Source organism: Hordeum vulgare, chromosome 5H, assembly GCF_904849725.1.
Source record: "Hordeum vulgare subsp. vulgare chromosome 5H, MorexV3_pseudomolecules_assembly, whole genome shotgun sequence".
NCBI classification, from domain to species: domain Eukaryota; kingdom Viridiplantae; phylum Streptophyta; class Magnoliopsida; order Poales; family Poaceae; genus Hordeum; species Hordeum vulgare.
In genome coordinates this window covers 471,926,108-471,952,261 of record NC_058522.1, presented here as the reverse complement: position 1 = coordinate 471,952,261, position 26,154 = coordinate 471,926,108, and the positions used below count along the sequence as shown (strand labels likewise).

General features: G+C 45.3%; 1 protein-coding gene across 1 annotated transcript; it reads right to left on the bottom strand.

Moving 5' to 3' along the window:
• Positions 1-5,909: 5,909 nt before the first annotated feature.
• LOC123399135 lies at positions 5,910-11,146 on the bottom strand. The gene is made up of 5 exons (XM_045093558.1): positions 10,058-11,146; positions 9,595-9,821; positions 7,944-9,507; positions 7,490-7,722; positions 5,910-6,941 (listed from the first exon to the last, which is right to left on the bottom strand). Exons 1-5 carry the CDS (start codon positions 11,067-11,069, stop codon positions 6,243-6,245), a joined length of 3,735 nt encoding a protein of 1,244 aa, XP_044949493.1. The 5' UTR covers positions 11,070-11,146; the 3' UTR covers positions 5,910-6,242.
• Between the last annotated feature and the right edge of the window lie 15,008 nt (positions 11,147-26,154).

Here is a 26,154-nt window from a genome sequence, read left to right as displayed (position 1 = left end):
TGGCAGTACCGTGTGTAACGCTACCGCCGAGCTCCCTGGCGGTAGCCGAAAGGGTTAGATCTTAAAAAGTTTCCCAACCTGGGTTAGATTTGGCTGAACTTACCCAAAAGGGCCAAAACACAAAATTTGGTCCGCGTCAGAGAGAGGATTTGAAGTGAGATTTGTGTTGGATCCGATGCGAGGAAATATGATGTGGCTGGTGGGGTATTGGTGTAGGGAAAACTATTTTCATCAAAAATTACATACCTAGACATAAAAACATGCCGTGAGTTGAGATCGAGGCAGTGGTACCCTTTGTGTTAGAGGGTATAACCTAAGAAAACACAATGAACATATTGCGGTGCCAATTTGTGGGGTGTGTGGCTAGGATGTTTGGAAAACATAGACAATCGAATGCTCGGAGGTGATTGTATGTGGGATGAGTGCCAAAATAATATTATAGGGAGTAAGAAAAATTATGAGGCCAGATGGGAGACGATTGAGAAGGTAACTAGCGATTTTTAGTCCTTTGACCCAAAATGGTGGTGGGAAATTGGCTTGAATAAGAAGGGTGTGAATGTTGTTAGTGGATTGGATGAGGCACTCTGCTTTGTCATCTGGGTGAGGGGGTATGGGATGGATATACGAAATATGATGCCATTGTTGATGAAGTAGGTGTGTAGAGTGGAGTTGATAAATTCATTGCCATTGTCGCATTAAAGGCAATGATGATATGAAATGAGGTGAGTACGTACGTATTGAAAGAAGCATTGTATGGTGGGAGAGGTGTTTGATTTGCAATGCAATGGGAATGGCCACGAGTAATGAAAAAGGTCATCGAACAAAAATGGGAGAAACTAGCCACATGTGTGTAGTCCAAAGATCCCAATGTATAATTTGAAATGATGCGTTGGCATAAATTTTAGAAGTAGGAAAAGAAAGTCATGGTTGCTTCCCTATTTGAAAATTAGAGAATACAAAGAAAATTTTATTTTTATTAGATAAAATAAATTATGGGAAATCCTAGAAATAGCAGCGCGGCCCGGATGAACAAGTCGTTTGTGCCACATGTCACCACAAACGGTGTTGTTGTGAGCGGTGGAGCCCGTAGTCGAAGTTCCATGGAAGGCGTAGAGTAGAGTGGTGCACGACTATTGGAGTGATGGAGGTGTTTCCTGTTTGCGAGATCCTTCGCATCAAAGCAAAAGGATCAAATTACACGAACCAAAAATTATCAGTAGTAAATTCGTGAACACCAGTTTATAAATCTATAATGATGGAAGGAGATTAGTGTATCTACAGCTGGACGCTTCAAAGGACTTCTCATATGCTGGCGGACGTGCCCGGTCACTGACCGAACAGGAGAGAGAAGGAAAAATTGATCCAATCAGACCCCTCTTATCATCCCTATACGTCTGGGATTTCCGAGAACCCTCATATCCATCTCAAATATGGGGAGGATATGAGGAATCGCGGACGCGTCCAATTAGTCTGCCACATAGGACGCAATCCCACTCCGGACCACCTTTTTGCTTTTTTTATTCGTTATTTTCTTTCTCTCTCTTTCTTTCCACCAATCATGTGCAAATGATCGGATATATGAGAAAAAATGAGAAGTGTGGCTGCACGAACGGATAAATAGGGGATACGGCTGATCACTAAGAATGACTGGACGTGTCCACGAGTGTTTAGGGGATCATATTCGCTATGTCCGGCTGTAGATGCTCTTAGGAGGGACAAACTTGGTCTAAGGGGAAGGGGATGGTTCAAGCACGGTGGAACTAGTAGCAGCAAACTAATTTTTTAAATAAATACATTTTAGTTATTTAATTTGAAAAAAATACGCTCGTTCAAAAAGTTTCAAAAATAATACACCTTCGGCCAAGCCAAAGCTCACTCGCTCTAGTCGGCTTCGCAATAGCCGATTAGTGCTCGTCGTCTTTAGCTAGGTCGATAGGCCACTCTGTTGGAAATATGCCCTAGAGGCAATAATAATTAGTTATTATTATATTTCTTTGTTCATGATAATCGTTTATTATCAATGCTATAATTGTATTGATTGGAAACACAGTGCATGTGTGGATACATAGACAAAAACACTGTCCCTAGTAAGCCTCTAGTTGACTAGCTCGTTGATCAAAGATGGTCAAGGTTTCCTGACCATAGGCAAGTGTTGTCACTTGATAACGGGATCACATCATTAGGAGAATCATGTGATGGACTAGACCCAAACTAATAGATGTAGCATGTTGATCGTGTCATTTTGTTGCTACTGTTTTCTGCGTGTCAAGTATTTGTTCCTATGACCATGAGATCATATAACTCACTGACACCGGAGGAATGCTTTGTGTGTATCAAACGTCGCAACGTAACTGGGTGACTATAAAGATGCTCTACAGGTATCTCCGAAGGTGTTCGTTGAGTTAGTATGGATCGAGACTGGGATTTGTCACTCCGTGTGACGGAGAGGTATCTCGGGGCCCACTCGGTAATACAACATCACACACAAGCCTTGCAAGCAATGTGACTTAGTGTAAGTTGCGGGATCTTGTATTACGGAACGAGTAAAGAGACTTGCCGGTAAACAAGATTGAAATAGGTATGCGGATACTGACGATCGAATCTCGGGCAAGTAACATACCGAAGGACAAAGGGAATGACATACGGGATTATATGAATCCTTGGCACTGAGGTTCAAGCGATAAGATCTTCGTAGAATATGTAGGATCCAATATGGGCATCCAGGTCCCGCTATTGGATATTGACCGAGGAGTCGCTCGGGTCATGTCTACATAGTTCTCGAACCCGCAGGGTCTGCACACTTAAGGTTCTACGTTGTTTTATGCGTATTTGAGTTATATGGTTGGTTACCTAATGTTGTTCGGAGTCCCGGATGAGATCACGGACATCACGAGGGTTTCCGGAATGGTCCGGAAACGAAGATTGATATATAGGTTGACCTCATTTGATTACCGGAAGGTTTTCGGAGTTACCGGGAATGACGAATGGGTTCCGGGTGTTCACCGGGGGGGCAGCCCACCCCGGGGAAGCCCATAGGCCTTGGGGGTGGCGCACCAGCCCTTGTTGGGCTGGTGGGACAGCCCAAGAAGGCCCTATGCGCCATAGATAGAAAATCAAAGAGAAAAGAAAAAAAAGGAGGTGGGAAAGGAGAGAAGGACTCCTCCTTCCAATCCTAGTTGGACTAGGATTGGAGGAGGACTCCTCCTCCCTTGGTGGAGCAGCCCTTGGGGCTCCTTGAGCCTCAAGGCAAGCCTCCCCTCCCCTCCTCCTATATATATGGAGCTATTAGGGCTGATTTGAGACAACTTTTGCCACGGCAGCCCGACCACATACCTCCACGGTTTTACCTCTAGATCGCGTTTCTGCGGAGCTCGGGCGGAGCCCTGCTGAGATTAGATCACCACCAACCTCTGGAGCGCCGTCACGCTGCCGGAAAACTCATCTACCTCTCCGTCTCTCTTGCTGGATCAAGAAGGCCGAGATCATCGTCGAGTTGTACGTGTGTTGAACGCGGAGGTGCCGTCCGTTCGGCACTAGATCGGAGCGGATCGTGGGACGGATCGCGGGATGGTTCGTGGGACGGTTCGCGGGGCGGATCGAGGGACGTGAGGACGTTCCACTACATCAACCGCGTTTCATAACGCTTCTGCTGTGCGATCTTTAAGGGTACGTGTTGGGGAACGTCGCATGGGAAACAAAAATTTTCCTACGCGCACGAAGACCTATCATGGTGATGTCCATCTACGAGAGGGGATGTGTGATCTACATACCCTTGTAGACCGTACAGCAGAAGCGTTAGTGAACGCAGTTGATGTAGTGGAACGTCCTCACGTCGCTCGATCCGCCCCGCGAACCGTCCCGTGATCAGTCCCACGATCTAGTGCCGAACGGACGGCACCTCCGCGTTCAGCACACGTACAGCTCGACGATGATCTCGGCCTTCTTGATCCAGCAAGAGAGACGGAGAGGTAGAAGAGTTCTCCGGCAGCGTGACGGCGCTCCGGAGGTTTGTGACGATCTTGTCTCAGTAGGGCTCCGCCCGAGCTCCGCAGAAACGCGATCTAGAGGAAAAACCGTGGAGGTATGTGGTCGGGCTGCCGTGGAAAAGTCGTCTCAAATCAGCCCTAAAACCTCCGTATATATAGGTGGGAGAGGGGGAGCCTTGCCTTGGGGCTCAAGGAGCCCCAAGGGGGTCGGCCGAGCCAAGGGGGCAAGGTCTCCCCCCCCCAAACCGAGTCCTACTTGGTTTGGTGGGTGGAGTCCTTCTTTCCTTTCCCACCTCCTCCTTTTTTTTCTTTTCTCTTTGATTTTCTTCCTATGGCGCATAGGGCCTTCTTGGGCTGTCCCACCAGCCCACTAAGGGCTGGTATGCCACTCCCAAGGCCTATGGGCTTCCCCGGGGTGGGTTGCCCCCCCCCCCCCCGGTGAACTCCCGGAACCCATTCGTCATTCCCGGTACATTCCCGGTAACTCCGAAAACCTTCCGGTAATCAAATGAGGTCATCCTATATATCAACCTTCGTTTCCGGACCATTCCGGAAACCCTCGTGATGTCTGTGATCTCATCCGGGACTCCGAACAACATTCGGTAACCAACCATATAACTCAAATACGCATAAAACAACGTCGAACCTTAAGTGTGCAGACCCTGCGGGTTCGAGAACTATGTAGACATGACCCGAGAGACTCCTCGGTCAATATCCAATAGCGGGACCTGGATGCCCATATTGGATCCTACATATTCTATGAAGATCTTATCGTTTGAACCTCAGTGCCAAGGATTCATATAATCCCGTATCTCATTCCCTTATCGGCCTGGCTTTCCCTTAGGGGGGGCGGCGCGGCCTGGCTTTCCCAGCCTCTTATCGGCCTCGTCGAGGCCGACTGAGCTTGTTGGCTTCACCATAGCCGACTGAAGGCTGTGGAGGCTGAGTGCTCGAGCGAGTCGTCGGCTGCCATGTGGCCGAGGGGTCACTTATCGGCCTACAGGTAGATGACTAGATCTAATCGGCTTCCTTGCGGCCGACTAGGTCCTATTGGCCTCCGTGAGGCCGACTGAAACCAGTCGCTTCCTTAACACTGACACTGTATTATTTTTTAAAATACTTGAACCTGCATAATTTTAAAAAACTAAAAAATGTATTATTAAAAAAAATAGCTAGCAACAACAGGGGTAATCTATGACCGTTACCAACGACAATGCTAGAAGAATGATGCCATGAAGCAGGATGACAAATGGAGAGGTTACCAGAATGTCTCGTGACATGAGAATGAGATGACGCGCCCGAGTTGATGATCCATTCGCCGGCGCTGTTGGGGTGCTGATGAGCGATGTTACTGTAGTGTAGGCCGCGTTAAAGAGCGCCTGATGATCCCAACCGGAGCTCGGAGGGCCACGGGGTACGGCGGTGCGGGATGGTTGTAGGTCAGAGCAGCTGGCCGGGGACCAAGGTCGCCGACGACGTTCGGCGGAACCTATGGTGGAAGAGGGAAGGCGGCACCATATGGATCCCATCCAGAGGGCCCGATCGAGCCGCCGGCTTTGAAGATCAGCAGGGGCGCCATGCATGACCTGGATCAGGAGGAGCCCCATGACCAACGCCTTGAGCAGAGAGGCCGCCTCCGTGGATCACAACGGCGGAGGAGCCCTCGACCTGGGCACATAACCGGAGTTTCTCCTCGGCTGTAAGCTGACGAGAGACGGCAGTCTCCAAGTCTCGCCGACGACGTCCTGTACTGTACAGGTTTTGCCGATATCCCTGCCACTGTCATAAAAAGGTAGCAACGGGCAATGAGCACATCCCACACAGCTTGGTAAGGACTAAACATCAGCAATGATGAAAACACTACACAAAGCTATGTCTCGAGATCCATGATGAATCAACAGAAACAACAAATGAAAACTGGCATTCAATCCAGAAACAGGATGCTCCACCAATAAACTAGAAATGGCAAAGTAGGCTTTCTCTTGTACAATACTCCTTATCATACCACAGCAACATATAGACCTTGTCTTGTATTCCCTCTCTATCTAAATAATTGTAGTTGAGGAGAACTAGTATAACTATCTTCAACTATAATTATTTAGATATGGAGGGAGTACTCCATATCATAGTACAAGAACAATTAGCATGCACACAAGACCAAAGTTACGAAATCATTATCATAGGGGCTAGTCTTATCATACTACTATCAACAATTAGCATACACACAATAAGCTATAAGTAACAGTTCACATGTTCTCAGATGCAGGCATGACCCTTCACCGAGCCAACATCTTCAACAAGCTTCATAACAGGCCTACGTGGAATTGATTCCCATGCGTAAGGCTGTATAGATCCCATCACCGAGATATCATACTGGCTTTCAATGAGCAAGGACCAAGCAACATTTATCTCCACTTTACAACCACCAAGCTCAAAACCTTTCTGACTTATGTTGCTGAATTTACTTGGAAAGACGACACTTCCACTGAAATCTCCGGCCTGCATCCGAATTTCTAGCCTTCCACCTGATTTTACAGATACAACTTGCCTCGACAGATCTAGATAACCGTCTTCACTCACAGGCATTTTTTCAGCTCGTGAATCAAACAGCAAAACATGCCCAGATGGGTGCTTACCATTGCCTTCACTATTGTCCTCAGGTAGTACGGAGCAAACGACTTTGATTTTGCCACAAGGCAATGAGCCCCGTAAAATACGAACACCGAGGATAGTGGCTTGGTGTGATTGTTCAAGATGATCACAGCATAACTCTATTTCACAAAGGCCACGAAGGAGACGCACAGAAACACCGTCATAATCATAGAAGAAGGCTTTACTGATCAATGTGGTATCTTTAGACTCCACTGTACCCTTCAATTTTAGATGAACTTCAAGTGTAACAGTGTCCTCAGACATAATTGCACGAGACGGACCAGTCAAGTGCAAAAAAGAATCCTGCAAGCATCATTAATCCCCATTAACTTATCAACAAGAATACAAACAACAAGAGAAAGAGACAATAGCCAAAATACCATTAGTCAAAACCAAACATGGCAATATACCACTAGCGAAAGCCAACTTGTAAATATGTCACTACTTTTGGTTTTCTCTAGCCAAAATACCACTAGTGAAAGCCAACCTGTAAATATGTCACTAATTTTGGTTTTCTCTAGCCAAAACACCACTAGCGACTAACTGAGGCTAACATCATCCAAAAAAAGACATGTATGCCCTTAACTCTTCACATGCCAAGCTTACATTTCAGCAATAAAACAGCAGCTACAGTGCTACATTTCAGCAGTTAATTGGCATGAAAACAGCCCAACTAAACATCATCTCACTTTGCATCATTCAACAACAATATAGCAATATTCCAACAGCGTATTGACAACATTTCACTACATTTTTTCAGCATTTCAGCAGCATTTTCACAACAATTTAACATAATCTCAATTTGCATCTTTGAACATCAATATAGCAAAATACAAAATACACATGCATACCTGTCTCGTGAGGATTTGGCAGTCATCCCTCGTGCGAAGGAAGAGAATGTTGCGACGATAGTCCACTACATCTCGTGCAGCGACTACACCGTATACCTTCAGTGGCCACTCAAGGGCATAGCCTTCTCTTTCTGCGATTTTAATGTAGTAAACCTGCATTGTCCTCCCGACTTCAGCACCCACTTGGGTGTGGCCTGGTAAACTTCGGGTAAAGAACATGGGACTCAATAACGCTGCATGCAACCAAGTGAAGTATGTGTTAGTTAGAAATCTGAACTCAACTAACTAAAGATTCCACAAATTGCTTTTGCTATCCATTCAAGAAGAATAAAGACGAATCAATGATTAAAGTAAATCACTATGCTAACAGAACGAATTAGCTTGCTTGAGACATGCAGTAAATGGAAGAAGAGAAGAAACTAACAAGAACCATATCAGTAGCACATTTACTCACTTGGGTCTTCAAAGCTGCCAAAGTTACTGCTCCTACGTTCCCAGCCTCTACGGTAGGCAATGAAATAGTGCTCCTCAGCCACCTTCGCCGCCTCATGCGGATTCACAACTTTTCCGCCCATATTCTTGTCCTCATCATTTCCCCTCATCCATTCTATTTGCTCACCAAAATCTGGCACCCATCGACCAAGCCGGTTGAAAACTTCAGAGATAAACTTCAATGTGGAGCAATAGCGTGCAAAGGGCTCCCTAATAAGCATGCATATCGCTAGAAACTTTGGTTCTGTTGAGACCATCAGACTCATCTTGTCCCACAGCTCATCAAACTGCCAGGAGAGCAAACCTAATTTGAAGCTTACCCTCGGCACCACCTCCTCTGTCGCGGTCTCGGCCTGCTTCTTCTCAATCTTATTTCTGACAGACTCGGCTACGGACATCGAGTTACTGACCGGCAGCTCCTTGAACGGCTTGGAGACTGATTTGCAACCATCACCAATCTTGCTCTGTGTCTGCACAGTTCTGCCTTCGTTGCCAATCCTCGCCAATTCAAACTCGGCACTCCCTCCCTTCGACGACTTCCCTCCGGTGTCCATCTCTATGTCATCACCAATTTTTGTCTGGGTATCTTTCAATTTCCCTTTATTGCTGATCCAATGGGCATTCTGCATCGTGCTGATCCTCTTCTGACCCTCATAGTCGACCCGACCGAAGATCTTATTCGACAACTTGTACATAGCTGATTTCAACTCCAGAAGATTCTTGTATTCCTCGGAGCCGTAGTGTCCAAACTTTCCCATCTTTTTCTCCAGGGCCTGGATCCAGCAAATACTCTTCTGCATGAAGACGGCAGCTTGACAAAGCTCCTCGCTTAACATGAACTCGCCACTCTTTCCCTCCAAATTTCCTGCAGTCGCCATTCCATTGTCCTCATGACTGTCACCTGACTGTAGCATCGTCGAGGGAACGAGGGACCAAGCCACAGTAATCTCAATCTTAGAGCCATCAGCAAGGGGAAATTCGCATTTACTTGTGTTGCATTTTTCGGGTTTAAGGAGGAATTGAGCAACAATCTCAGTCTGTGATGGTGAACCGGCCATTATGAGGACTAGCAGCTTTCCATTTAATTCCACGGAAACTACATGTCTTGTCAGATAAAGGTAGCCATTGCTGGCCATAGGCATTCTTCCACCGTTTGAATCAAGAAGCAAAACTTGCCTGGATGATACTTGTGCAGCGATATCTTCATTACAATCCTGAGGCACTGAATAGCAAACAACTCTGCCACCATGTGGAAAAAGCAATGATTCCTGTTCGGGTGTAACAGCCATACTGAGGATAGTGGCCTGGACTGACTGTTTAAGTTGCTCACAGCACAACTCCACTTTGCACAATGCGTTTTTAGCAAGATAGATACATGAATTATCAGCATTGTAAAAGCCGAATGTACTGCTCAATGTTGTATCTTCAGATTTTGTTCTGCCCTTTACTATTAACTGGATTTCGATGTAAACAGTATCCGTCGAGACAATTGCACGAACCGGGCCAGTCAGGTGCAATAAAGAATCCTGCAAGCATCATCATTTGCCATTAACTAATCAACAAGGATGCAGGCAACAAATAAAGGATCAAGAACACGAAAATACCATACGTACATTTTCTTTAAGGATTTGGCAGTGCTCTCTTGAACGGAGGAATAGAGGGTTGCGATGACGGTCCACAGCATCACGGGCTGCGACCACTCCATACACCTCCAGTGGCAACTTTTGGGGTTCTACTAGTGAGACTTTGATGGAGTAAATCTGCAAGGTACTCCCAGCGACAGCTTCAATTGGAATGTGGTGTGGTGTGCAATGTGTAAATTGCATTGGGCTCAATATCGCTACATGCAAGTTAAGTATGAGTTAGAGATAAACTCCATCAAAGTCTCACTAGTAGAACCCCAAATTGCGGAGTAAAATTTAATAAATAATCCATTCAAGAAGAATAAAGCGGAATCAATCTGGTTACACACTAAGTGGAGTAAATTCCAAAATGTAAGTGATCAGCTTCGAGACATGCAGTATGTCAAGAAAACTAACTACAAGAGGGTAACTAGATGCATGCAGGTTTACTCACTCTGGTTTTCGAAACTGTGGCCATCCCTGCCCCATATGCGTTCCCAGTAGAGATGGTAGGCAGTGAATCTCTTCTCCTCCATCTCCATGGAATCTTCTTGGCCTGCCCTGCGGAGCTCGTCCTCCATGGCTGACAAGAAGGTTTCTGATTTCAGCTTGATGATGGTTGATTTCACTTTGGAGTCGAAGTCTGAGTCCATTCGCTGGAGCATAGTGATACGGTCAGAGATCAACTGCAATTTGCTGATACGGGATAGGTACGGCTCAGAAATAAACTTCATCATGGTGCTCCTTATATCTGTGTTCTCTGACGAGAAGGATCTCAGGAAGTTGCACAACTCGTGCCTCAGCTCATCAATCTGCTCAGAGAAGGCTGGCAACCTGAAGCCGAACCTTAGCACTGCCATTGCCTCCTCCCGGATCTTCTTCTTCTCTTCAAATACCTTAGCAATGTCAACGACCACTTCTTCAAATTTCAACAGGATTTCGGCTATCAATTCGGGCACGGTTTCCCAGCGGAGTTGACTGTCTGACTGGCTAACGATCCACTCCTGGGTCTCCTTCGCAAGGAAATCAAGCAACTCCTCGGTGACCGCGCCTCCGCCTATCTCTCCGTCGGTGAGGATTCCGGAACGGTGGAGCAGATTCTCGAGTTCGATGGATGCGGAACCCCTGCTCCCCTTGGGCAACATCCTACCGATTGCCATCTCTCCGCCGTTGCCAATCTTGCTCGGGGTCTCCATCGATTCACCTTCATTGCCGATCAAACCGGCGTGCTGTGTAGCTCGCATCATGTGCCACAAATGGAAGATCCTGTTCGTCAAGACGGACATACCCTTTCTGAAATCCGGAAGATTATCATAGTCAGAGTCGCTATGCGCAATCTCCTCCATCTTGGCCTCCTGTGCCTCGATCCATCGCATACTCTCCTGCATGCAGATTCCAGCCTGATGCAGCTCCTCGGTAAACATGGACTCGCCACTCCTTCCCCTCGAACTCCCTGTGGCGGCCATCACTGTGCGTTCTTCTTCTTTCCCCCGCCGCCGCCGCTGTCGTTTCTTTTCTTAGGGTTTTCAAGATACGGTGAAGACGGGCTCAGCCAGGCCGAGTAAATCGAGAGGCCTGGTAGATGGACCAGGCCCATCCCAGCAAACCTAGCCAAATGGGCCGGCCAGGCACGGCACGACCCGCCTGAGCCGAATTAATATACGGGCCATGCCGTGCCGGCCCGCGTGCCAGCCTCCCAGGCCCAAGCACGACACGCTGGCCTAATCGGGCCGGCCCGCGGCACGCTAGGCCCACGGCATGTTGGCTATTTTCATTTAAAAATAAAAAAAGGCAAAAAAAATCAGGCCCCCTCCCTTTCCCGCGCCCTCCCCTCCCTTTCCCGCTCCCGTCTGCCCTTTCCCGCCCTCCCCTCCCTTTCCTGTGCAGCCCTCCCGCCCAGCCGCCCCTGCGCCCCCGCTGACCGCGCCCAGAATCCCAGATGACCAGCGCCAGCCAGATCTATCGGGCCAAAGACCCAAATGTGCCCCTCACCGGCCCGCCTCGCTCCCTCCTAATCGTGTCGGGCCATGCCGGCGCGCGGGCTCGGGGTGGCAGCCCGGGCACGGCCCACGGTGTGCTCGTGCCTGGCCCGAGCACGATTAGCCCGTGTTGGGCCCGGCCCGTGTCGTGCCTCGCTTGTGGGCAGTCGGGTCGGCCCGCGTGGCATGGTCCGTTTGGCCAGGTATGCATCCTAGTATCAATGTCGTGAATATAAAATAAGACCACGAATTTGGAAAAACTTACGCAAATTCAAAAACGAACATTTTTTAAATTGCGAAGATTCTTTGAAAAGGGAGATGTTTCCAAAAATGGGGACAATCATTGCAAAACACAAGTATTTTTTTACAAATGAACATTTTTTGAAATCCTGAACATTTTGTGACAATCGCAAACATCTAATGAAATTGTGATTAATTTTTGAAATTATTTTTTTCTCAGAAGACAAAAAAACATTAAAAAAAATCCTAAACATTTTGCAAAACTGAATAACTTTTGAGATTTTGAATTGTATTTAAAAAATCAAAATTATTTGAATAAAAAAATACAAAAAACAAAAAACAAATAAATAAGGGAAAGAAAGTTACAAATAAACAAATAAACTTGGAAGGCGCGGGGGCGCGGATCCGAGTCGAAGCGGTCGGATCCAGCTGGGTCCCGGCAGCGGCACGAGCGGAGCTCCAATGACGACGGCCATGGCGTCATGCACGGGAAAGGGAGAGAGCGGTGATGGGTCCCACCTGAAAGTGTCTACCGAGAGAGTAAGAAACCAGGGGTAAAATGGTCGGGTGAAAAGTCTAAAGACGGTCAAACAACACTAAGTGGATGGAAACGTGACAGAAGGGAAAAAACACAACGCGACTCAAGTTAGTTGAGTAAAACCGTGTGTTTTGAAAAATTAGGGGCAAACCACTCGAGTGTGACCTAACTAGGTGCACAAATGCAATTATCCCTAAAAAGTTTGCTTTGTTGTGATGTTGTAGTTAGTGTATGGAATTTATGTGTGACATCAACGATTTATTATGACAACGTTGTAATCTTGCTTGATTCGTGAAGTTTATGAAGTATCATAGTACTTTCGTCAATGTCTCTGTACAACTATTTTGCGTTCCAAAGAAACACATCACTAATAAAAAAAAGGGCTATTAAATTAGTGCTCTCAAACATATAGTGATTGGTCACCAAAAAAATAGTGAAAGAATCTTTTGGATCAAGAACAATTATTTACTTTGTACTAGCAAAAGAGCCCGTTGCCAACGGAAAAAAAACACATGTTCTAAACGCAATATATCTTCACATGGCATCACATTTGTGTTGCCGACGATGGCTTTAGTGCTCAAATAACAAAAACGCGTTTGAATATACAGTCACTCGGAATAAGATAAGAAATATGTTGTTTCTCCCCACGAGGTTTTCCAAAGGTGTGCATGTGTTGTTAACGATGGTTTTTTCTCTCAATTTAGTTTTAATTTAATGGATGTTTATTGCAATTCGTATCATCGCCGGAAAGAAAAAAAAGGACCGTACACTACAGATTAAGTTTGCATCAAAAATAATATTTAAGAAGTATTCAAAAGCTAAAAATAACATCCTATTTAGATTCTGTACATTTTTTTAATCAAATTTTATATATAACATGTTAAAATTGGAGTTATGGTTTAAAAGATATGGATAATTTTGTTTTAGATAAAATGTGGATTGATTAACTGAAAAAGTTAGGTTTTTTTTTGTTAAAATCCGGACTGCGGGTTGATTACCTGAAACATCAAGGGGTTTTCGAAAAAATGCAAAAAAACGATTCGTTTTCTGACTTAAATCCGGTCTGCGGGTTGATTACCTGAAACATGAGGTTTTTTTTTTTGGAAAAATGCAAAAAACGATTTGTTTTCTTTCTTGTATCTGAACTGCGGGTTGATTTCAAAAAACGTCGAAAGCTTTTTGCAAAAACGCCATGACGGACTACGAAAGCGCTGCGCGCTTTATTATTAGAAAAAGATAAGTACGGGAGGATCTTTGAAAGACTCTCAGAAGTGACAAGAATTTAAGTGAAGAGAAAAGAGGTGTGTATTAAAAGATATGGTTTGGTCCTTGTCCATAAGTAGCGAGTGGGCTGCGTATGGTGAGGTGTGTATTCAAATCAAGGAAATGGTCAAACGATCTCATTACCGTGCTAGCCCAATTCATGATCTTAATCAACTTGAATTTGTTTTTCTCAGAAAATTTAGGTGGAGGACAAGGAAAGGTCAGAAGAAAGATATTTTATAGGGATGTGTGTAGTGAGTATGATGTTTTGACATCCGGGACCATGAAGGCTGATTCTTTGGAAAAAACAAAATCCAAAAAAAATCAAAAAATCTGTAAAAATTTATACAAATAAACAAGTGTGTGATTCGTGTGTGTGTAAAATTTCAGGCCAAAATACTTTGAAACGCGACTTGTAAAAAAACAAATTCATGGTCTGAAATGATGAATAGTGTCACGTGTTAAAAAGTTTCTGATTTGTCTTTTTTACATAGCTCTCATTTCAATGTATTTAATTCTAAAAATTTACACACTTGTATATTATAGCTTCATCTATCTATGTATTTTTTTTAAAAAAAATTGGAAAGTTAAAATACGAATTTTTACGAAATTTTATGTTTAAATTTAAAGGCCCCCATAAAGCTCGGCCTCCAAAGGCAATTTCCGTGTGTGTAGTGTTGCACTTTATACTAGGGAAGCACATCTTGGCTCTCTATTGATATCAAATGATTTTCATAGTAAACTAAAATATTGCTAAACCCTTGCATCATATCATTCACTTCTCTTCATCAGGTGCTTCAATTTGATTTTTTGATTTGATGTTTAAATCTTAAGCCTACATGAGAATCGCAACGGTCAATGAAAAGGTGGGGTGCGGGAAGAAAAAAAATGTTTGTTGTAACATGCTTGTTGAGGCGCTTTTCGCCTTCGCACGAGTATTAACTATTGAGGAATTAGGCACACTTTCCATGATTAATTCCAGAATATAAAGCATGACGATAGCAGCTACTAACATGTGAAACTCTAACGTACTAGATGCAGCAGACAACATGAATAGCAGCAAGACCGTGTAGCAAAATGCTACTACAACAAAAGACCTTCCAATGGCGTCAGAAACAAGCGTACTGACGGGAGACTATTCTTGTCTTGATTCTCCTCAGCAACGACACCAAGAATCCTTCTGCTACGCTACGCCTTTAGGGACTTCCTAGGCAAATATGCAAAGGATTCCCCCATGGCCTTGGAGCCTTGCGTTGGTGTTCCCTCGAAGCGGAAAGGGTGATGTAGCACAACGGTGGTAAGCATTTCCCTCAGTTTTGAGAACCAAGGTATCGATCCAGTGAAGGAGTATCACAAGTGTCTGCACAAACACAAAGAGCTTGCTCCCAACGCTATGAAGGGGTTGTCAATCCCTTATAGATTGTTTGCCAAGTGAGAACTGAAAGCAACAAAGTAACAAAACAAAGTAAAAGCGAAAGTGGAAATGATAGGTGTGAATAGACCCGGGGGCCGTAGTGTTCACTAGTGGCTTCTCTCATGAAAGCAAGTAGACGATGGGTGAATGAATTACTGTCGAGCAATTGATAGAACCGCGCAAAGTCGTGACGTTATTGTTGGGGAACGTCGCATGGGAAAAACAAAAAAATTCCTACGCGCACGAAGACCTATCATGATGATGTCCATCTACGAGAGGGGATGTGTGATCTACGTACCCTTGTAGACCGTACAACAGAAGCGTTAGTGAACGCGGTTGATGTAGTGGAACGTCCTCACGTCCCTCGATCCGCCCTGCGAGCCGTCCCGCGATCAGTCCCACGATCTAGTGCCGAACGGACGGCACCTCCGCGTTCAGCACACGTACAACTCGACGATGATCTCGGCCTTCTTGATCCAGCAAGAGAGACGGAGAGGTAGAAGAGTTCTCCGGCAGCGTGACGGTGCTTCGGAGGTTGGTGATGATCTTGTCTTAGCAGGGCTCCGCCCGAGCTCCGCAGAAACGCGATCTAGAGGAAAAACCGTGGAGGTATGTGGTCGGGCTGCCGTGGAAAAGTCGTCTCAAATCAGCCCTAAAACCTCAGTATATATAGGGGGAAGAGGGGGAGCCTTGCCTTGGGGCTCATGGAGCCCCAAGGGGGTCGGCCGAGCCAAGGGGGGAAGGTCTCCCCCCCCCCCAAACCGAGTCCAACTTGGTTTGGTGGGTGGAGTCCTTCTTCCCTTTCCCACCTCCTCCTTTTTTTTCTCTTTGATTTTCTTCCTATGGCGCATAGGGCCTTCTTGGGCTGTCCCACCAGCCCACTAAGGGCTGGTGTGCCACCCCCAAGGCCTATGGGCTTCCCCGGGGTGGGTTGCCCCCCCCGGTGAACTCCCGGAACCCATTCGTCATTCCCGGTACATTCCTGGTAACTCCGAAAACCTTCCGGTAATCAAATGAGGTCATCCTATATATCAATCTTCGTTTCCGGACCATTCCGGAAACCCTCGTGACGTCCGTGATCTCATCCGGGACTCTGAACAACATTCGGTAACCAACCATATAACTCAAATACGCATAAAACAACGTCGAACCTTAAGTGTGCAGACCCTGCGGGTTCGAGAACTATGTAGACATGACCCGAGAGACTCCTCGGTCAATATCCAATAGCGGGACCTGGATGCCCATATTGGATCCTACATATTCTACGAATATCTTATCGTTTGAACCTCAGTGCCAAGGATTCATATAATCCCGTATGTCATTCCCTTTGTCCTTCGGTATGTTACTTGTCCGAGATTCGATCGTCAGTATCCGCATACCTATTTCAATCTCGTTTACCGGTAAGTCTGTTTACTCGTTCCGTAATACAAGATCCCGCGACATACACTAAGTTACATTGCTTGCAAGGCTTGTGTGTGATGTTGTATTACCGAGTGGGTCCCGAGATACCTCTCCGTCACACGGAGTGACAAATCCCAGTCTTGATCCATACTAACTCAACGAACACCTTCGGAGATACCTGTAGAGCATCTTTATAGTCACCCAGTTATGTTGCGACGTTTGATACACACAAAGTATTCCTCCGGTGTTAGTGAGTTATATGATCTCATGGTCATAGGAACAAATACTTGACACGCAGAAAAACAGTAGCAACAAAATGACACGATCAACATGGTACGTCTATTAGTTTGGGTCTAGTCCATCACATGATTCTCCTAATGACGTGATCCAGTTATCAAGCAACATCACCTTGTTCATAATCAGAAGACACTGACTATCTTTGATCAACTGGCTAGCCAACTAGAGGCTTGCTAGGGACATTGTTTTGTCTATGTATCCACACATGTAAATGAGTCTTCATTCAATACAATTATAGCATGGATAATAAACGATTATCTTGATACAGGAATTATAATAATAACTATATTTATTATTGCCTCTAGGGCATAATTCCAACAGTCTCCCACTTGCACTAGAGTCAATAATCTAGCCCTCACATCATCATGCGAATTACATTGTAATAAATCTAACACCCATACAGTTCTGGTGTTGATCATGCTTTGGCCGTGGAAGAGGTTTAGTCAGCGGGTCTGCTACATTCAGATCCGTGTGCACTTTGCATATATTTACGTCCTCCCCTTCGAAGTAGTCGCGGATGAGGTTGAAGCGTCGTTTGATGTGTCTCGACTTCTTGTGAAACCGTGGTTCCTTTGCTAAGGCAATGGCACCCGTGTTGTCACAGAACAAGGTTATTGGATTCAGTGCGCTTGGCACCACTCCAAGATCCGTCATGAATTGCTTCATCCAGACACCCTCCTTAGCCGCCTCCGAGGCAGCCATGTACTCCGCTTCACATGTAGAATCTGCTACGACGCTTTGCTTGGAACTGCACCAGCTTACCGCACCCCCATTAAGAATAAATACGTATCCGGTTTGCGACTTAGAGTCGTTCGGATCTATGTCAAAGCTTGCATCGACGTAACCTTTTACGGCGAGCTCTTCGTCACCTCCATACACGAGAAACATCTCCTTAGTCCTTTTCAGGTACTTCAGGATATTCTTGACCGCCGTCCAGTGATCCACTCCTGGATTACTCTGGAACCTACCTGCCATACTTATGGCCAGGCTAACGTCCGGTCTAGTGCACAACATTGCATACATGATAGAACCTATGGCTGAAGCATAGGGGACGGAGCGCATATGCTCTCTATCTTCATCAGTTGTTGGGCACTGAGTCTTACTCAATCTCGTACCTTGTAAAACTGGCAAGAACCCTTTCTTGGACTGTTCCATTTTGAACCTCTTCAAAACTTTATCAAGGTATGTGCTTTGTGAAAGTCCTATCAGGCGTTTTGATCTATCCCTATAGATCTTAATGCCTAGAATGTAAGCAGCTTCTCCTAGGTCCTTCATAGAGAAACTTTTATTCAAGTAATCCTTTATGCTCTCCAAAAACTCTACGTTGTTTCCAATCAACAATATGTCATCCACATATAATATTAGAAACGCCACAGAGCTCCCACTCACTTTCTTGTAAATACAAGATTCTCCAACCACTTGTATAAACCCAAATGCTTTGATCACCTAATCAAAGCGTTTGTTCCAACTCCGAGATGCTTGCACCAGTCCATAAATGGATCGCTGGAGCTTGCACACCTTGTTAGGATTCTTAGGATCGACAAAACCTTCGGGTTGCATCATATACAATTCTTCCTTAAGGAAACCGTTAAGGAACGCCGTTTTGACATCCATCTGCCAGATTTCATAATCGAAAAATGCAGCTATTGCTAACATGATTCTGACGGACTTAAGCATCGCTACGGGTGAGAATGTCTCATCGTAGTCAACTCCTTGAACTTGTGAAAAACCCTTTGCCACAAGTCGAGCTTTATAAACGGTCACATTGCCGTCAGCGTCCGTCTTCCTCTTAAAGATCCATTTGTTCTGAATAGCCTTGCGGCCCTCAGGCAGTACTTCCAAAGTCCACACTTTGTTCTCATACATGGATCCTATCTCGGACTTCATGGCTTCTAGCCATTTGTTGGAATCTGGGCCCACCATTGCTTCTTCATAATTTGCAGGTTCATTGTTGTCCAACAACATGATTGATAAGAAGGGATTACCGTACCACTCTGGAGCAGCACGTGGTCTCGTCGACCTGCGTGGTTCGACAGAAACTTGAACCGGAGTTTCATGATCATCATCATTAACTTCCTCCTCAACCGGCGTCGCAATGACAGAGGTTTCCCCTTGCCCTGCGCCACCATCCAGAGGGATGAGAGGTTCGACAACCTCGTCAAGTTCTATCTTCCTCCCACTCAATTCTCTCGAGAGAAACTCCTTCTCGAGAAAAGCTCCGTTTTTAGCAACAAACACTTTGCCCTCGGATTTGAGATAGAAGGTGTACCCAACTGTCTCTTGTGGGTAACCTATGAAGACGCACTTTTCCGCTTTGGGTTGCAGCTTTTCAGGGTGAAGCTTTTTGACATAAGCATCACATCCCCAAACTTTAAGAAACGACAACTTTGGCCTTTTGCCATACCACAGTTCGTATGGTGTCGTCTCAACGGATTTTGATGGTGCCCTATTTAAAGTGAATGGAGTTGTTTCTAATGCATAACCCCAAAATGATAATGGCAAATCGGTAAGGGACATCATAGATCGCACCATCTCTAATAAAGTACGATTACGACGTTCGGACACACCATTACGCTGTGGTGTTCCAGGTGGTGTCAACTGTGAAACAATTCCACATTGTCTTAAGTGAGCACCAAACTCGAAACTCAGATATTCACCCCCACGATCAGACCGTAGGAACTTGATCTTCTTGTTACGATGATTTTCAACTTCACTCTGAAATTGCTTGAACTTTTCAAATGTTTCAGACTTGTGCTTCATTAAGTAGACATAACCATATCTACTCAAATCGTTAGTGAAGGTGAGAAAATAACGATATCCGCCGCGTGCCTCTACGCTCATCGGACCACACACATCGGTATGTATGATTTCCAACAAGTCACTTGCACGCTCCATTGTTCCGGAGAACGGAGTTTTAGTCATCTTGCCCATGAGGCATGGTTCGCACGTGTCAAGTGAATCAAAGTCAAGTGACTCCAAAAGTCCATCGGCATGGAGTTTCTTCATGCGCTTTACACCAATATGACCTAAGCGGCAGTGCCACAAAAATATGGTGCTATCATTGTTAACTCTAACTCTTTTGGACTCAATGTTATGTATGTGTGTATCACTATCAAGATTCAATATGAACAATCCTCTCACATTGGGTGCATGACCATAAAAGATGTTACTCATAGAAATAGAACAACCATTATTCTCTGACTTAAAAGAGTAACCGTCTCGCAATAAACAAGATCCAGATATAATGTTCATGCTCAACGCAGGCACTAAATAACAATGATTCAAGTTCATAACTAATCCTGATGGTAACTGAAGTGAAACTGTGCTGATGGTGATTGCATCAACCTTGGAACCATTTCCTACGCGCATCGTCACTTCATCTTTCGCCAGCCTTCGTCTATTCCGCAGTTCCTGTTTCGAGTTGCAAATATGAGCAACAGAATCGGTATCGAATACCCAGGCACTACTACGAGAGCCGGTTAAGTACACATCAATAACATGTATATCGAATATACCTGATTTTTCTTTGGCCGCCTTCTTATCTGCCAGATACTTGGGGCAATAGCACTTCCAGTGACCCATACCCTTGCAATAGTAACACTCTGTTTCAGGCTTAGGTCCAGCTTTGGGTTTCTTCGTCGGATTGGCAACAGGCTTGCCGCTCTTCTTTGAATTTCCCTGCTTGCCTTTGCCGTTTCGCTTGAAATTAGTGGTCTTATTCACCATCAACACTTGATGCTCTTTACGGAATTCAGACTCTGCGACTTTCAGCATCGCAAACAACTCGCCGGGTGACTTGTTCATCCCTTGCATGTTGTAGTTCAACACAAAGCCTTTATAGCTTGGCGGCAGTGATTGAAGGATTCTGTCAGTGATAGCCTCTTGCAGGAGTTCAATCCCCAGCTGAGCTAGACGGTTTGAGTACCCAGACATTTTGAGCACATGTTCACTGACAGACGAGTTCTCCTCCATCTTGCAAGCAAAGAATTTATCGGAGGTCTCATACCTCTCGATCCGGGCGTTCTTCTGAAAGATAAACTTCAACTCCTGGAACATCTCAAATGCTCCATGACGCTCAAAGCGACGTTGAAGTCCCGGTTCTAAGCCATACAAGACTGCACATTGAACTACTGAGTAGTCCTCCTTACGTGCTAACCAAGCGTTCTTAACATCCTGATCAGCCGTAGCGGGTGGTTCATCTCCTAGCGCAGCATTAAGGACATAATCCTTCTTCCCAGCTTGTAAGATTAGCTTAAGATTACGAGCCCAGTCTACAAAGTTTCTTCCATCATCTTTCAACATAGCTTTCTCTAGGAACGTATTAAAATTCAGGGTGACAGTCGCGTGAGCCATGATCTACAACACAAATATATTCAAAGTGGACTTAGACTATGTTCAAGATAATTAGAGTTTAACTTAATCAAATTATTCGCTAAACTCCCACTCAAAAAGTACATCTCTCTAGTCATTTGAGTGGTTCATGATCCACTTATACTAGCTCAAGTCCGATCATCACGTGAGTTGAGCATAGTTTCAGTGGTAAGCATCCCTATGCTAATCATATCATCTATATGATTCATGATCGACCTTTCGGTCTCATGTGTTCCGAGGCCATGTCTGCACATGCTAGGCTCGTCAAGCTTAACCCGAGTGTTCCGCGTGCGCAACTTTTTTGCACCCGTTGTATGTGAACGTTGAGTCTATCACACCCGATCATCACGTGGTGTCTCGAAACGACGAACAGTAGCAACGGTGCACAGTCGGGGAGAACACAATTTCGTCTTGAAATTTTAGTGAGAGATCACCTCATAATGCTACCGTCGTTCTAAGAAAAATAAGGTGCATAAAAGGATTAACATCACATGCAATTCATAAGTGACATGATATGGCCATCATCACGTGCTCCTTGATCTCCATCACCAAAGCACCGGCACGATCTTCTTGTCACCGGCGCCACACCATGATCTCCATCAACGTGTTGCCATCGGGGTTGTCGTGCTACTCATGCTATTACTACTAAAGCTACATCCTAGCAAAATAGTAAACGCATCTGCAAGCACAAACGTTAGTATAAAGACAACCCTATGGCTCCTGCCGGTTGCCGTACCATCGACGTGCAAGTCGATATTATCTATTACAACATGATCATCTCATACATCCAATATATCACATCACATCATTGTCCATATCACATCACAAGCATACCCTGCAAAAACAAGTTAGACGTCCTCTAATTTTGTTGTTGCATGTTTTACGTGGTGACCATGGGTATCTAGTAGGATCGCATCTTACTTACGCAAACACCACAACGGAGATATATGAGTTGCTATTTAACCTCATCCAAGGACCTCCTTAGTCAAATCCGATTCAACTAAAGTTGGAGAAACTGACACTTGCCAGTCATCTTTGAGCAACGGGGTTACTCGTAGCGATGAAACCAGTCTCTCGTAAGCGTACGAGTAATGTCGGTCCAAGCCGTTTCAATCCAACAATACCGCAGAATCAAGAAAAGACTAAGGAGGGCAGCAAAACGCACATCACCGCCCACAAAAACTTTTGTGTTCTACTCGAGAAGACATCTACGCATGAACCTAGCTCATGATGCCACTTTTGGGGAACGTCGCATCGGAAACAAAAAATTTCCTACGCGCACGAAGACCTATCATGGTGATGTCCATCTACGAGAGGGGATGTGTGATCTACGTACCCTTGTAGATCGTACAGCAGAAGCGTTAGTGAACGCGGTTGATGTAGTGGAACGTCCTCACGTCCCTCGATCCGCCCCGCGAACCGTCCCGCGATCAGTCCCACGATCTAGTGCCGAGCGGACGGCACCTCCGCGTTCAGCACACGTACAGCTCGACGATGATCTCGGCCTTCTTGATCCAGCAAGAGAGACGGAAAGGTAGAAGAGTTCTCCGGCAGCGTGACGGCGCTCCGGAGGTTGGTGATGATCTTGTCTCAGCAGGGCTCCGCCCGAGCTCCGCAGAAACGCGATCTAGAGGAAAAACCATGGAGGTATGTGGTCGGGCTGCCGTGGAAAAGTCGTCTCAAATCAGTTCTAAAACCTCCGTATATATAGGGGGAAGAGGGGGAGCCTTGCCTTGGGGCTCAAGGGGGTCGGCCGAGCCAAGGGGGAAGGTCTCCCCCCCAAACCGAGTCCAACTTGGTTTGGTGGGTGGAGTCCTTCTTCCCTTTCCCACCTCCTCCTTTTTTTCTCTTTGATTTTCTTCCTATGGCGCACAGGGCCTTCTTGGGCTGTCCCACCAGCCCACTAAGGGCTGGTGTGCCACCCCCAAGGCCTATGGCCTTCCCCGGGGTGGGTTGCCCCCCCCCGGTGAACTCCCGGAACCCATTCGTGATTCCCGGTACATTCCCGGTAACTCCGAAAACCTTCCGGTAATCAAATGAGGTCATCCTATATATCAATCTTCGTTTCCGGACCATTCCGGAAACCCTCGTGACGTCCGTGATCTCATCCGGGACTCCGAACAACATTTGGTAACCAACCATATAACTCAAATACGCATAAAACAACGTCAAACCTTAAGTGTGCAGACCCTGCGGGTTCGAGAACTATGTAGACATGACCCGAGAGACTCCTCGGTCAATATCCAATAGCGGGACCTGGATGCCCATATTGGATCCTACATATTCTACGAAGATCTTATCGTTTGAACCTCAGTGCCAAGGATTCATATAATCCCGTATGTCATTCCCTTTGTCCTTCGGTATGTTACTTGCCCGAGATTCGATCGTCAGTATCCGCATACCTATTTCAATCTCATTTACCGGCAAGTCTCTTTACTCGTTCCGTAATACAAGATCCCACAACTTACACTAAGTCACATTGCTTGCAAGTCTTGTGTGTGATGTTGTATTACCGAGTGGGCCCCGAGATACCTCTCCGTCACACGGAGTGACAAATCCCAGTCTTGATCCATACTAACTCAACGAACACCTTCGGAGATACCTGTAGAGCATCTTTATGGTCACCCAGTTACGTTGCGACGTTTGATACACACAAAGTATTCCTCCGGTGTTAGTGAGTTATATGATCCATGGTCATCGGAACAAATACTTGACACGCAGAAAAACAGTAGCAACAAAATGACACGATCAACATGCTACGTCTATTAGTTTGGGTCTAGTCCATCACGTGATTCTCCTAATGATGTGATCCAGTTATCAAGCAACAACACCTTGTTCATAATCAGAAGACACTGACTATCTTTGATCAACTGGCTAGCCAACTAGAGGCCTGCTAGGGACAGTGTTTTGTCTATGTATCCACACATGTAAATGAGTCTTCATTCAATACAATTATAGCATGGATAATAAACGGTTATCTTGATACAGGAATTATAATAATAACTATATTTATTATTGCATCTAGGGCATAATTCCAACAGTTATCTATGGCAATGATTATATCTATAGGCATCACGTCCGAAACAAGTAGACCGATACTTTCTGCATCTACTACTATTACTCCACACGTCGACCGCTATCCAGCATGCATCTAGTGTATTAAGTTCATGAGAACAGAGTAATGCCTTAAGCAAGATGACATGATGTATATGGACAATCTCATATCTACGATAAAAGCCCATCTTGCTACCCTTGATGACAACAACACGATGCATGCCTTGCTGCCCCTTCTGTCACTGGGAAAGGTCACCACACGGTATGAACCCAAAACCAATCACTTCTCCCATTGCAAGAATCATAGATTTAGTTGGCCAAACAAAACCCAAGACTCGGAGAGACTTACAAGGATATCAAATCATGCATAAATGAAATCAGCAAAGATTCAAATATATATCATAGATAATCTAATCACAAATCCACAATTCATTGGATCTCGACAAACACACCGCCAAAGAGGATTACATCGGATAGATCTCCACGAAGATCATGGAGAACTTTGTACTGAAGATCCAAGAGAGAGAAGAAGCCATCTTGCTACTAACTACGGACCCGTAGGTCTGAAGTGAACTACTCACGAGTCATTGGAGGGGCGATGATGTTGATGAAGAAGCCCTCCAACTCCAAACTCCCCTCCGACAGGGCACCGGGAAGGGTCTCCAGATGAGATCTCGCGGAAACGGAAGCTTGCGGCAGCGGAAAAGTGTTTTCGTGGATGCCCTGATTTTTTCTGGATTTTTAAGAAATTTATAGGCCAAAGACCTTGGGCAGGGGAGCGCCAGGGGGGCACAAGCTTGGTTGCCGCGGCCTCCCCCTGGCCGCGGCAATAGGGCTTGTGGGCTCCCCGTGGGCCCACTTGTTGGCCCTCAAGCCTCCCGATCTTCTTCCGTTCTGGAAAAAATCATTTTGGGGATTTTGTTCCGTTTGGATTCCGTTCCAAATCAGATATGAAAAGATTCAAAAACACAGAAAAAACAGGAACTGGCACTTGGCACTGAGTTAATAAGTTAGTCCCAAAAAAGATATAAAAGGTAAACAAAACATTCAAAGTCGACAAGATAACAACGTGAAACCATCAAAAGTTATAGATACGTTTGAGACATATCAAGCATCCCCAAGCTTAACTCTTGCTCGTCCTCGAGTATGGAAGTGATAAAGAATGAATTTTTTATGCTTTCATGCTACCTCGCATAGATGTCCTTTGTAACTCCTCTTATGTGACGTGAATGTTCAGATCCATTAGATTCAAAACAATAGTTTCCTATTGACGTGGGGACAATAATACTTCAAGCAAACTAGCAAAGTAATCATGAACTTTCAAAATAACAAGGCCACAAGAAAGTTATCCCTACAAAATCATATAGTCTGGCTATGCTCTATCATCATTGCACAACGAATTTAAATCATGCACAACCCCGGTATTAGCCAAGTAATTGTTTTCACACCTTTACTTTCTCAAACTTTTTCAACTCTCACGCAATACATGAGTGTGAGCCATGGTTTTAGCACTATAAGTGGTGTGGAGTGTGGTGGAGGTTGCAAGAAAAACAAGGAGAAGATGGTCACATCAACCATGCATATCAATGAGCTGTGGAGATGCTCATCAATAGATATCAATGTGAATGAGTAGGGATTGCCATACGAATGATGCACTAGAGCTAAGAGTATGTGAAAGCTCTTAAAGAAAACTAGTGGGTGTGCATCCAACTTGCTTGCTCACGAAGACCTAAGGCAATTTTAAGGAAGCCTATCATTGGAATATACAAGCCAAGTTATATAATGAAAATTTCCCACTAGCTATATGGTGGTGACAAAACGAGAGACTCTCAATCATGAAGATCATGGTGCTTAATATGCACAAGTGTGGAAAGGTGGTAGCATTGTCCCTTCTCTCTTTTTCTCTCATTTTTTTTGGATGGGCTCTTTGGCCTCTCTTTTTTTTTGGTGGGCATCTTTGGCCTCTTTTATTTCCTCACATGGGACAATGCTCC

Excerpts from the sequence above, each read along its gene's own strand:
- LOC123399135 (XM_045093558.1), bottom strand. The coding sequence starts at position 11,069 with ATGGCCGCCACAGGGAGTTCGAGGGGAAGGAGTGGCGAGTCCATGTTT. Across the intron at positions 9,822-10,057 it reads CCACAGTTTCGAAAACCAGA|CGATATTGAGCCCAATGCAA; the intron begins GTGAGTAAACCT and ends ACTTGCATGTAG. Across the intron at positions 6,942-7,489 it reads GCCAAATCCTCACGAGACAG|GATTCTTTTTTGCACTTGAC; the intron begins GTATGCATGTGT and ends TGATGCTTGCAG.